The 13,498-nt window shown below is 33.1% G+C and overlaps 1 protein-coding gene across 1 annotated transcript; it reads left to right on the top strand.

Moving 5' to 3' along the window:
- The first annotated feature begins 5,355 nt into the window (after positions 1-5,355).
- On the top strand, positions 5,356-5,844 carry LOC107889957 (basic leucine zipper 4). The gene has a single exon (XM_016814489.1). It carries the CDS (start codon positions 5,356-5,358, stop codon positions 5,842-5,844), a length of 489 nt encoding a protein of 162 aa, XP_016669978.1.
- Positions 5,845-13,498: the final 7,654 nt, after the last annotated feature.

The following is a 13,498-nucleotide window of genomic DNA, read 5'->3' as shown; positions in this document are numbered from 1 at the left end:
ACTGAATGAGGCAGAAACCAGCAAGATAAGGAAGGACAAACCCAAAGCCGACAGCAAATGAACAAACCTGAATGTAGAGACATCATTATGACACAAACTGAAGGATGTAAAAAAAAAGGTCAATTCCATCAACAATAGGCAGATTAGGCTTGTCACTATAGTAGAGAATATAAAGAAATCCCAGAATTTGTTTTATGCTTATACCAAAGCCTAGAACAGTTCTATTGCAGCCACATTAGGCCAATGGAGTCTATCTCTACTACCGGTATTCCCAGTGTTTCCACTAATCATTCGAAATTATGACCTCTCTTTCTCGGATGACGACTTAGAAGACCGAGACAGATCGGTGGCATCCCTACCCATTATGCAAGTCTCTGATAATGAGAAAGAAGAGGAAGCTAGGGACATTGAAGAATGCCTGCGAAATATTGACAGCTTGTTTGAGGATAGTCTTTTTGCTGATCAAAAGGGCACTATTGTTGAGAAGGAAGTTGCTGCTCTCGAAAAAGAAAAAGTTGCTGAAAATTGAAAAAGAAAGAGAATATAAAGATTCTATTGTGAACATTGTCACTACACCCGAGTCTGTAGGTACAAATATTGATAATTTGGAGTGAGTTGGAGCGAGACCGATGGAAGTTGTTGAGGTAACCAGTGATGATCAATCAATTTATTGGCAATAGTGGTCTACACTAGACCACTCTAGGTGGCCTCTCCTACACAGGAAGTAGCAGATGATGGCGGGGCAGAGCTGGGAACTGAAGAGCAATCCGAAGACCGTGCAAAGCCCAAAGAAAAGAAGAGGAAGCACTCTAAGGATAAAAAATGAAAGAATGAGAAGAAGAAAAGGAAAAGAAAGAAACATCGTGCAACCACATCGATGGCTGAGGATAACTGAGTTAGTTTATTTTAAGCTTTAGTTGTAGTATTCATACATTACATGTAGCTATAAGTTTTATTTTAATAAGTAGACTTTGTCATTGCATTTTTATTGTCATTAGATTTTCATGTTAGTGCATTGGGGACAATACAAACTTTAAGTTTGAGGGAATGCAAACCCACATTTCAAAATATTTTTTTCCGAAAATGAAGCATGCAAGGTTTAATTATAGTTAATGAAAATTGTTCGAAAATTTTTGTTACATTCGATGTATAATTCTTGAATCATGTGAATTATCAATGAATGAGTTGGATAAATTCGACAGAAGGTTGTAGCTTCAATTCTTTGATGAATGGATTAGGTTGCATTAGTAATGGATGACTACTATCATTCTTGAAATCTTTATTGAATCTACTTTTAAAGCTTCTTATATATGTATATATAGTTATAAATTAGAGACATTTCAAAATAGGTATAGTATAGAATGTTAAAGAGGGAACACTCCAATACAAGCGTTAGAAAAATCAATCTGGCTAAAGGCTATCGCTGCATGTGTGTGTGTCGGCACTCACTGGGGGTTTGTTGTACCCAGTCGTTACTTCTCAGGAACAAGGTACAGTAATGCAATGATATCCCTTATTCCGAAAAAATGTATATATATATAGTATATAAATACTTAGTATTTTACAATAAATGTTGTAATGGTCGATAGAACTTAGGGTTTGAAGGATGATGGTAACATTGATGAAGTTTCAATCTTATTCATTCATACTTCTAAATTGTCGATGCAATATTCTTTCATCTGAATGTGATTCATCCATTGGGAATTTAGAGGGTTCAAGTTGCTAGAATGATCATTTGCCTTAGTAAAAATCATTTGAGCCTTGCTAGTTTCTGTTTTACTTAAGGACAAGTAAAAACTCAAGTTTGGGGGTGTGATAGCACTAGAAATAACATGGGTTTTTCCCCTTGCTTATTGGTTAAAGTGTTCCCATTTAGTTATCTTTAGCATATATTTTAGCATTTTTAGTTTAGTAAATTGCATTTTATAACTCAGTGAACCCTAACTTATTTTATCCTTAATTTTGCTATCTTTTTGCATTAATGTCGCTGCATGAGTTAATTCCAGATTGCGTCTAGAATTGTCGCCGCACCTGACAGTTGTCCAGATAAGAACTAAAATTGCGTGAGCTGTCTAGTCTAGTATAACCAACCTGTAGGAACAAGAACATAATAATTCTGAAGAAAGGAAACCTTTATTGTTGGAGGAGGACATAAAAGATGGACATGAGAAGAAAAGAAGAACCTTTTTTTTGGAACATCATCTTCACCATCCTACCTTGAAGCTTGTGGCCATAGCAGCTTAAGCCTTTCACGGGTGAGCCAACGTGAAAATCAGATACAGACTAGCTTCTGACGAGGAGACCTAAATAGGAGACAAGAGGGAATAGAGAGATTTAGTCTAGTTGTCTAGGAATAGTATTCTCCACTCGATTCTTTGTTATTTCTTTCTAAATGCTGGTGATTACTCTCTATTTCCTATTTGTATGAAAGTACACATGAATTCTTGATTAAATGTTTTCTTATTCAATCTTGCTTTTATTGTTTAATATTGGGGTTTCAATTTTTTTTAACATGGAAGTGTTATTGCAGTCACTGACACTGGAAAGTGTAGTGACAGTTTGAGCCAACAAGTATTACAACAGAAGTTGAGTGATGCATGATTAGAGGAATTTAATCCACTTGTTCTGAATAGTGGCATATTGCCATCATCAAAAGGTGGGGTTAGTATGCATGTTTAAGTCTCAAATTAAATAAAAAAGTGACGCTGGGTAAGATATATATTGAATTTTATTGCCTTGACAATCACCTATCTTTTTTATACCTTGTGAGCACTTAGTATTATCATTATTATATTATATTTTATTGTTTTCCAGTTATTACATCGACAACTATCCTCTCAATTTATCTTGTTTATATCTAGTTATTGCACTGACATTAATAGACAAAAGACAACTATCCCTGTGGGATCGATATCTGACAGACTCATATCTGTCTATTATACTTGCATCGACAGTGTACGCTTGCACATTATTGTTGTAACGTTAAACAACCGATCACTAAGCCTCCTTTGCTTCAGTACACTTAGAAATTCTCCTAAACTCTTGTGCATCTACTCCATAAAAAATAATATAAATTACTTTTGAGTTGGCATTAGTAGTCATTTATTCTTTAATAATCTAGGTTGCCTCGAGCTTGGGAATTTTTACTCTTTCAACTTCAGTGAATAGATGAGTCCATCCAGTTAAAATAACTCTCTATGCTTGTTCATTAGTTGACTTAATGAAAGTTTTCATCTTAGCTTTGTAGTAAGCATAATTTGCTCCATCAAGCATAGAGGACATGAGGCTGAAGATCCTTCAATTGTAAACAAGTATATCAACCAAGATAATCACTATTTGTATTAAATGAGAGACTCTGATACCAATTGTAGAAATAAGGGAGTTACTTGCTTAGCAAATTGAAACTGTGGCTAAAATGGTGTTGGCCACAATTTCAACCACGAAAAAGTAAAGATGAATATCGAGATTGCTTACGCAGTTCAACCTCAGTCTACGTCTGTGGGGCCTTGCCTAAAGCAATGATCCACTATCTTTGTCACAATACAACCAATGGTTTAAGTCCTAACACTAGTCTAACAATCACCAATTTAGCGACCTCACTATTGTACAAAAACTAGATTACTCTCCTACTAAGCTCCCCCTCGAAAGCTTAGCTTCTCAATTCAAGAGACTCTTGATTGCTTATAGAAATAATGCACTCATACACGTTCCTAACTTAAACAAATTTATGATCTATCAAACTCTCAAGCTTTCAATTACTCTTCAATAGTCTCTTTAACCTAGGTAAAACTTAGGTTTATATATTACTTAAGTTTTGTTTACATAAAAGATATAATTTAATCACTTTTCTATAAAGTAAAGCTAAAAATTAGCATAAGATAATACTTCTATAAGAGTCTTGATGTAATTCAATATCTTTAAATATAGAAAGTGGCAAAAAATATCTTTACTTGTCCGAACATCATCAAAATAAATATCCCAATGCTTTTGTTCTAAAATTTGCTGACTCTTAAAATAAGCAAGTAACACAATGAAACAATACTTGAAGTTGTGACCATTGTTTTAGCCACAAAAAAATCAAAGAATTTTCTTACCACCAAATGTGTCAACAATATTAGTTCAATAAACTATTAAGTTCCTTAATTAAATATTCTATTAATGTATAAATTGATTATTTAAATTTAATAACTCACGACAAAATTACTTTTACTATTAAATTTTAATGTTTTTCAAAACATAATTATTTTAGAATATTCCTTTCAGCGACAGAATAGGTGTGATGAATTTTTGTATTAATAAAATAATTAATTATTGTATGAAAATATTACAATGCTTTAGATTTTTATAAAATTTTAAAAAGTAAAATTATAGTTCATCTAACTATAATTTTTTTTTGTCATTCAATCATGAAAAATTAAAAAATGATGACTCAATTATTTAAAATTTTATCTTTTTTAATTACCTTAAATCTTTTTAAAAAATTCCATAATTGGATTAAAACATATGAAAATTTTTTATTTTTATTTGTGGAATTAACAAACATCATCTCTAATATACTAAATAATTATCCTTATAAAATTATCATTTGAAAATGGAAAAAAATTGTTTCGTCATTTTATAACTTGCTAAGTAAAAAAAATTGAATTATAAAGAAATTAAGTAAAAGCAAAATAAAAAAATAAAAAAATCCTCTATAGTTTGCAATAGGTATCTGTCTAATAATTGTAAAAAAAGTTATTTATCTGAAATTTTAGGACTATGCTAATCAAATTTAATTTAAAAGAAGTAAGAAATGCTAAAATGTTGTTCGTAAAATTAAAACATTTCACTTAAAGAGTAAACTTTTAAAGTTGATCTAAAATAAATATTAGATTAAATTAAAATTGCCACATCCGGAATACGGATGGAATTCAAAGGAAAAATATTAAGAATACGTAAAAATGAAATTAACACTATTATTCAGATTTTGACACATTTATTATGTTGATAAAGAAAATTAGGTAATAAATATATATTTAAAAAATTGATGTAAAATTTAAAGTACTTTAACCAAGATGATAAAATTAAGATAATGAAAATGGTATATTAAGTTAAGCTCTTAATATAATTTTTAAATTTATATAAAATAAAAAAATAAAAATATATTCAATAATATTCCTTATTTTATAAAATAATTATTATTTTTTAAATTTCATAAGTGATTTAAGATACTCCAACCGCCCTTCAGTCTTGGTCAATTTTGTCCATAAATATGAGCCCTCTCCACTGCATTTGTTAGCTTTTCTCAGTCCACCTACTGAACCTCTAAGCCTTGGTTCATATTCTTTGATTCTTATTATTAGTGATATCAACGTCATGTTTTCCACTGTTTCGGACATTTTTTCACCGGATTCGATGCTCGACAACGATCCAATTCCTGATATCGAAACCAACATCATGAAGTGGGATTGGTCGGAACTTTTCTCGCCCGGCCAATCAACGGGTTCCGCAAGGTCGTCGGGCACCGGTTCAGATGAAGCGAAACAAAGCCTCACCGGTGGTAGTACCAGCTCCCTTAAAGATCCAAACCAACGAGTTCCCACCATCGACGAACGAAAGCGACGGCGAATGATATCGAACCGGGCTTCAGCACGGAGGTCACGGATGCGTAAACGGAATCATTTAGAAAATCTGACGAATGAGGTGAAACAGCTTCAAATTCAGAACCAAGAACTCAACAACCGGTTGAAGTCCCTTTCCGACCACAATCATTGTCTGAGGATAGACAACAATCGGGTCCGATTTGAATGTAGTATCCTGCAACAAGAAGTATTGGATATGCGTCAACTTTTGGTTTTCAGATAACTTTATCAGTTTTCATGAAATCAAGTTACAGTCTATTATTTGACTCTTGTCATTCGGTCAAACCTCACCATTATATACACACACATACTATCATGAAGTTCTTTATATTATATTATTATATTATCATAAAATCTCTAATCTTGGCACTTGATATTATTGCCGTTATAGCAATTTAAAGATCGCAATTTCGAATTTTTTTCAATTTAGAAGTGTGAGAATATTTATGGGTAGTTTAGAACATAATACAAAATGCAGCAAATAGAACAGCAGCTGGAGAAAACAGAATATATCATCACTTATAGCAAACACCGAAAACAAATACACTACATGAGACAAAGCTGCATTAAAGCTAAACATATGACATCTCAGCAAAGACCAATAATAACAAGACATAAGGACAATTGAAGCAAAATAGCTGTGTCATAATGGGTCGAATGAGAGTTACACGCTAAACGCAAGTTATGTTAAACCACGGTTAAATAGCATTTTAAAACTTAAATTTGGTAATTTTTCTCACATCGAGACTTGAACTTCTTTTTAATTTAAATTAAGCCTTAAACTTGACAATTGTTTTCACATTGGGGTTTAATATTTTTTTGGTCTAAGTTAGGCCCTGAACATGGCTAATGTTTCCACGATGGGGCTTCAACTATTTTTCTCCAAATTAGTCCTTGAAAACCCTAAAGTTCAAGTCTCAATGTAAGAAAAGTTTCCAAGTCAAGGTCTAAATGTGGGAACAATTACTAAGTTTTAACCTAACTTGGACAAAAAAAAAAAAGACCCCAGTGTGGGAAATTTTTCCAACTTCAAGTCCCAAATAATGATTTAACACTTTAAACAATGACTCAACACTAATTTTTTTAGTTATGAAAATGTCATAATTAGAATAGCATAAGTTTAAACCAAAAACATTCTAAAGGAACAAATTTAGTTCTACTTTACTAATCTAAGTTCAAAAGTACAGTTACAATTATGGAAGAGTTAGCACTCTACTATACTTATCCAAAGATTATCCTAAGATAATATAATTTTTAATCTTGTAATTTCAGACTCCAAATTTATTATCTAAGTCATCTAAGTATCTCTAAGGTTTAAAGAATCCAAATTTTAAAAAAAATTAACAAAAACATTTAGACACAAACAAATTATAAACCATGGATAATATCATTAAAAAAAACCAAGGTGTTGAGACAAAATGAGCTGAGAGTTGTTGAGTGGCACTCAACAGTGCCAACTATAGGCTACCATTGACTGTCGATTGCCATTGAGGTGGTTTAAAAACTTGCCTTATTTGGTTTGACAATTTAATGAAGAAAATATTTGAACTTGTTTATGTGCTACTTTATTGAAGATATTATGGTCCATAAATGGAATATCAATCCTTGGCATTTGGAGATTGGAATAGATTCAAATGAATAAAATCAACCCTTGAAACAAGGATGATCGATGAAGACTTTGTAGCTATTTTGAAAATCAGATCTTTAATTGATTGTACTTTGATTATTAAGATTGTAATAGTTATTTTCAAGTTGTTACTTTGTATTCACTTAGATTCGATGATAGCAAGCCGAAATTGAATATATGCTTTAGGGCTTGTCTAAGTTTTCTAAGAGAGCTAATTAAGTGCATTCTAATATGTTAATTTGAGGAACTGTTTGTGAGAGAGTGCAAATTGTTTTTGTTAACATTATTTAGTGTTTACTGCCCAAGTTCTTAGGGGGAGCATTTGGAGGTGAGTGTTCTAGTCTTTAGGTATAAATGTGAGATCTCTATACTCGGGGAGTGATAGAGTGTGAATCACTTGTTGTACTTGTGATTAAATATTGTGGAATTACTCATTAAGGTAGGCTTCGTAGATGTAGGGAAATCAAAATGCATAAACAAATCTCTCTATTATTTCTATTTTGTTTGTGTAGTTTTTCGTAATATCAAGTCGTAGTTGCCACTTTAGACTAGCACTTCCATTACATTTTTCATTTTGAGAAAATAGGCAACTTAAGGTAACAACAATTGGCATAAGAGGAAACACTTAACGCATCTAGTGGAAAATCTGGTGTTGCTTTATGCTGAGAATGGAAGGTTCACCAATTACTCATCCTCCTATGCTTAAGAATGATAACTATACCTATTGGAAGGCTAGAATGAAAGCCTACACTAATCCTATCGATGAGAAGGCATGGAGATCTGTTCTAACTGGCTACCAGCTCCTACTATTCATTTAGATGTTGGAAAGGCTTCCAAGCTCCTAGTATTTATGTCATATTTTGTAGCACTGATATGCAAGAGTTCAAACGTATTTCAAAATGCATAGTTGCAAAGGAAACATGGGAAATACTCCAAACTGCTCATGAGGGAACTAATACGGTCAAGCAATTCAAGATGCAGATGCTAACCACCAAATTTGAGACTTTAATAATGCAAGATTCTAGTATAATTGGCGAGTTCTATGCCAAATGTAACATCCCGATTTTGGGCCTGGTCAGAATAGTAGTTTTGGGACCACAAATCTAAGGTTATAAAATTCATTTTAGTATTATTTTGTGGTCTACAGCATGATAATATGATTGTGTAAAAATTTTTTAAGAAATTTTATCGTTTGAATGCATAATTTGTTAAAAAGGACTAAATCGCGAAAATACTAAAGTTGTGTTCTATTAGCTAAATGTGTTAAATAGCTATAGAACTTAAAAGTTGAGGTCCTTAATGAGTAATAGGCCATTAAATGTGTGAATGGATGAACATGGAGAAGAAAAGTTAAAAAGTCAAAGTTGGTAGAGTTGGTATTTTGATGACAAAAGCTAAATGAATAAAATAAAAACAAATGGTCATCTTTCTTCTCCATCTTTTTCCACCGAAATCTAAGGAAAAAAAACCTCCATGGAAATTTTTAGCACAATAAACGCTCAACATATAAGTCATTTTAGTGTTAGTTTTTGTGGATTTTTATGTTTTTCGAACCCTTGAAGCTTAAGCTAGCTAAATAGAGGACTAATTTGTAATATGGTTGAAAAGCTAGGGATTTGCCATGATATCATGATAGTTATTTATGAAGATTAATGAAATAAAAATGAAACCTTGTTGAGTAATAAACAACTTTTGTTAAAGGACTTTTGATGAAATTATCAAATAGGGGCTAAATGGAGAAATGTGAAATTTATAAGTTAAATGTATGAATTTGTGGAATGTATGAGTTGCTATAGGTTTATATAAGGTTTGGCTGGGCTTGTAAAGGGAGGAAACTGCATAAGTTTCATTTTACGAGCCTAGAGGCTAAATTGTAATTTTGTAAAAGTTTAAGGGTAAAATTGTAATTTTGCCAAAATATGATTTATGGGCTGTTTTGAATAATTTGGTAATTAAATAAGTGAAATTTACTATTATAGATCAAGAAAAACAGAGTCCGGGCCTAGACCAGGGAAAGAACAAGATCTTGGACTAAATCGAATAAATTGACCATATTTTTATACCAAGGTAAGTTTGTGTGTAATTGATACAGCATTTTACTATGTATATAGCATTTAATGTTGCATGAGTTGTATAATTGTCTTTGTGAATATTGTTGATGTTGTTCGACAAAGAATTAAGGTGATAAAAGCCGGTTGAACTTTAGAAATACTTAGGGTAAAAAATATCATGACATTTGGGTTGAAAAATCCCGTATAAGACCATATCTGGGATATGGCATCAGCATCGGTATGTGTTATCATGTAAGACCGTATTTGGGATATGGCGTTGATATGAGATTTCGTGTAAGACCACATCTGGGACATGGCATCGAAATGAGATTTCGTATAAGACCATATCTGAGATATGGCATCGATGTGAGATCCCATATAAGACCACGTCTGGGACATGGCATTGGCATCTTATTATGTGTATGATAATCCCAAGTATCCTTAGTTTTCTAAGGGGTTCAACGAGTAGTCCAAGGATTTGTTAAAGAAATGACGAGGTATGATTATGTTGAAAGCGTACAGGTATGTATGCCAAGCTCATAGTTATTGAGATTACGAAATGATAAGACTTCGATAAGATGAGAATTAAGAAATTATGATCTTAAGTTCTATTGTACATTATGTAAATCGAATGAAACAGGATATGGCTATGATGATTATTGAGAATGAGATAATTTAAGTTATCTTGTGTATGTGTATGAAGTGCATACTCTTATTTCTTATTAATTACATGCAAGCTTATTAAGCTTTATGCTTACTTCCTCTCTTTTCCATTTTCTTATAGTATCGCCAAGCTAGCTCAAGGATCAAAGGACGTAGGAGGCACGTTCACACTATCAATTGGATCTTTTGGGTATAGTTAGTTTCAACATTTTGAGTATGACACGTATAGGGAGTTGGTCATTTTGTTATATGTCATATTAGTTTAGCCAAGTGTGTTAGGTTTTAATGATTTGATGATTCATTTTGTATACGGCCATGAGATATGGCTCATATTGATTATAGGGATGTAAATTCTATTCATATATGCATACATGTGCTAAGGTTACTCACGATGTGGTTAAATGTATTTGGCATATCTAAATTGTGGATATGATCATGGATGTTTGATGGTGGTATTATGAGTGAATGGCATAATAACAACTAAGGCATTAATGAGTAAAATAGAAGTATAAATTAATAAGGAATTTCCATGCATGAATCATGTTATGAATGTGTAAGTGCTTATTTCTACCATGTTGGATGCCATGAAGATGTGTATGTGTGCATGTGCTATTGAGGTTGGCAAAAGGCTTTTAAAATAACCTCAAAGTTGTCCACAAGGGTAGACACACGGGCATGTGTGACACATGGTCTGCCCCATAGGCGTGTGGTCCGACCGTGTGTCCCCTGCACCTTAATTAATGCAAAACAGGATGCCCAGTAGTAAACACATGGGCAGAGACATGGCCGTGTGTCTCAGCCATGTGAAGGACACGACCTTAGGACATGAGCGTGTGCCTAAGCCCTGTAAAGTCTGCACTTGATTTTTGGAATTAAATTCGCCACAGGCCTAGCACACGGGTGTGTGATTGGGCCGTGTGACCCTATTTTGTTAATTACATCATAGTCAAAGAGTTACACGGGTTGAGGACACGGGCATGTCCCAGGCCACACGGGCGTGTGACTCTCCAAAACAAGAAAATTTTCTACGTCTTCCAAATATTCTCAAAGTTCTCAGTTTAGTCCCGAACCACTTCCAAAGTATGTTTGGGATCTTAAAGGCCCTTATAAGGGATGATATGCATGCTAAAGAATGGTTTTAATTTGGACAGAAATTCATGTCTTAGTTTTGTATGATTACATGAGTTTAAGTTCGGTAATGCCTCGTACCTTGTTCTGGCGTTAGATATGGGTAAGGGGTGTTACACCAAATTGCGTGACCTGTCAAATCAGGATTTTGCACTCAGAGAAGAGTATTTGAACTCTAAATTGGTAAGTAATGTCTTAAGGTCACTGCCTAAAAGATTTTTTTATCAAAGTGATTGCCATTGAAAAGGCCAAAGATATGGATAGTTCTAAAATTGATGAGTTGGTAGGGTCCCTACAAAATTTTAAGCTGAATTTGGATGAATCCAAGATGGTTAATTATAAGGGAGAAAGGAGCATCGCACTCTAAGTTGCCGATGAAGTGTCAATTCCCAAAGCCTCTACTATCAGAAGATCTTCAAGAGTAGATTTCTCTTCTTACTCAAAACTTCAGTAAGGCCTTTAAGAAGCAAGCTAGGAGGTTCAAGAAGTTTGAGACATTAAATAACACTTCTAAGAATAAGAGAAAAAGTGTTGCTATCAAGGAAGAGAATGAGAAAGATAAGAAAAAGGGCATCTAGTGTCATAAATATCTTAGATATGGACATATATAGGTAGAGTGTGCTAACACTTTTAAGAAGAAAAATGTGGTGTGTGCATAATAAAGTGATGAGGACACTTCAAGCAATTCTAAATCTGATTAAGAACAAGTGAAAAGCTTTGTTTTCTTCACTGCGAGTGTGATGTCTAATTCTAAGGCTGAGGTAGATGATGATTCTGATAGAGGTTCTTATATGGAGTTCCAAAATACATACAAGACAATGCTGAGTAAATAAGAACAACTATGTGAGTTGAACACTTAGTTGCCACATAAGAATGTTCAATTAAAGGAGGAAAATAAAAAGCATATCAAATAGGTTGAGGCTAAAGAGTCTTTGCTAATCGAGGAGTTGAATAATTTAGTCAATACTAAGAAAGAGTTGGTTGAAATGAAATTTTTACTTGAGAAATTCAATGTTGGGAGTATCAAGCTGGATAAATTTCTATATTTTGGTAAAAGAGAACTTGAAAAAGGTGGACTATGTTTTGTGAATAAAGGGAAAGTTGTGTTTGTTAAAGCATCTAGTTAGAATGAAGCTGGTGAATGTTCAACCTATGTTTTCGCAGTCAAGATTGGTAAGAATGTGGCAACGGAGAATAAGGTACCTATTCATTCTACAATCATATGTCATTATTGTAATAAACTAGGGCATATAAGACCAAAGTGCTCCAAAATGTTATATGATTTGAGGTGGAAACGCTCAATGTCAGTTGAAGTGTTAATTGAACATAGCCATTTAAATGCTAGAAGACAGAAACATGTCTAGAAGAAGAAAGAAGCAAAGTGCTTGCTTATATCTCATAGATCTTTGAAGGTTTCTCATGAAGATGTGACCAAGGGATATTGGTAAACTTTACTAAAGATGGTTTTTAAGTTTTTTTCAAGACAAAATAGAAAATTATGGAAGTGGTTAGGACATTTGATAACTACTACAAAGTTCTTTAGCCTATGAAATGTAGCAAGGCAAGTGTCTCTAGGTTAGAATTATGGCATAAGAAACTTGGTCATGTGCATTAGAAATGACTTCAAAATTTGATCTAGTTTGAGGCTATCAGGGATATTCCTAAAATTAATGGTTATGTCCCTAAAGTATGTAGTAGTTGCTTGAAGGGTAAGCAACATAAGGAGAAATATCATAGAGTCTCTCAAGTCAATAAATTTGATCCATTAGAGTTATTTCACATTGATCTAATAGGTCTTATACAAACAAAGACTATTGGTGGCAAGAGATATATGCTAGTTTATGTGGATGACTATTCGATATTCACTTGGATGAGATTTCTTACAAATAAGTTTAAAACCTTTGAAGCCTTCAGGAAGCTATGCAGGACCTTGATGATTGAAAAGGGTCGTGTTATTGGAATTATCAGAGGAATAAGAGTGACCATGGAAAAGAGTTAGAATATAAAGATTGTGTTGTTTATTCTGGGGATGAAGAGATCAAGCATGAGTTTTTCTGCTCCAAATATTCCTTAGTAGAATTATATTGTAAAGAAAAAGAACATGTTAGTATAGGAGATGGATAGAGTAATGTTAAATACTAAAGATGTTTCTTACAAGTTCTAGGTTGAGGTTGTTAACACAAGTACCTATATGATCAATAGGGTGCACCTAAGGCTGAAGACTCAAATCACCCCCTATGAGTTGTGGAAGGGTAGAAAACTACGTGTGAAGTACTTTCATGTCTTTTGATGTACTTGCTTTGATATTGCTATAGCTCGATTTAGCTAACTCAAATATTAATTCATAAAGCTATTAAAGTTTATAAAAGTTACCATTGATGAATTTTGAAGTATTTGGTATTTAAATG

The sequence above is a fragment of the Gossypium hirsutum genome, chromosome A09 (assembly GCF_007990345.1).
Source record: "Gossypium hirsutum isolate 1008001.06 chromosome A09, Gossypium_hirsutum_v2.1, whole genome shotgun sequence".
In the NCBI taxonomy this organism is placed as follows: Eukaryota; Viridiplantae; Streptophyta; class Magnoliopsida; order Malvales; family Malvaceae; genus Gossypium; species Gossypium hirsutum.
This window is presented reverse-complemented; position numbering and strand designations above follow the sequence as displayed.

Coding starts and splice junctions, on each gene's coding strand:
- LOC107889957 (XM_016814489.1), top strand. CDS start 5,356: ATGTTTTCCACTGTTTCGGACATTTTTTCACCGGATTCGATGCTCGAC.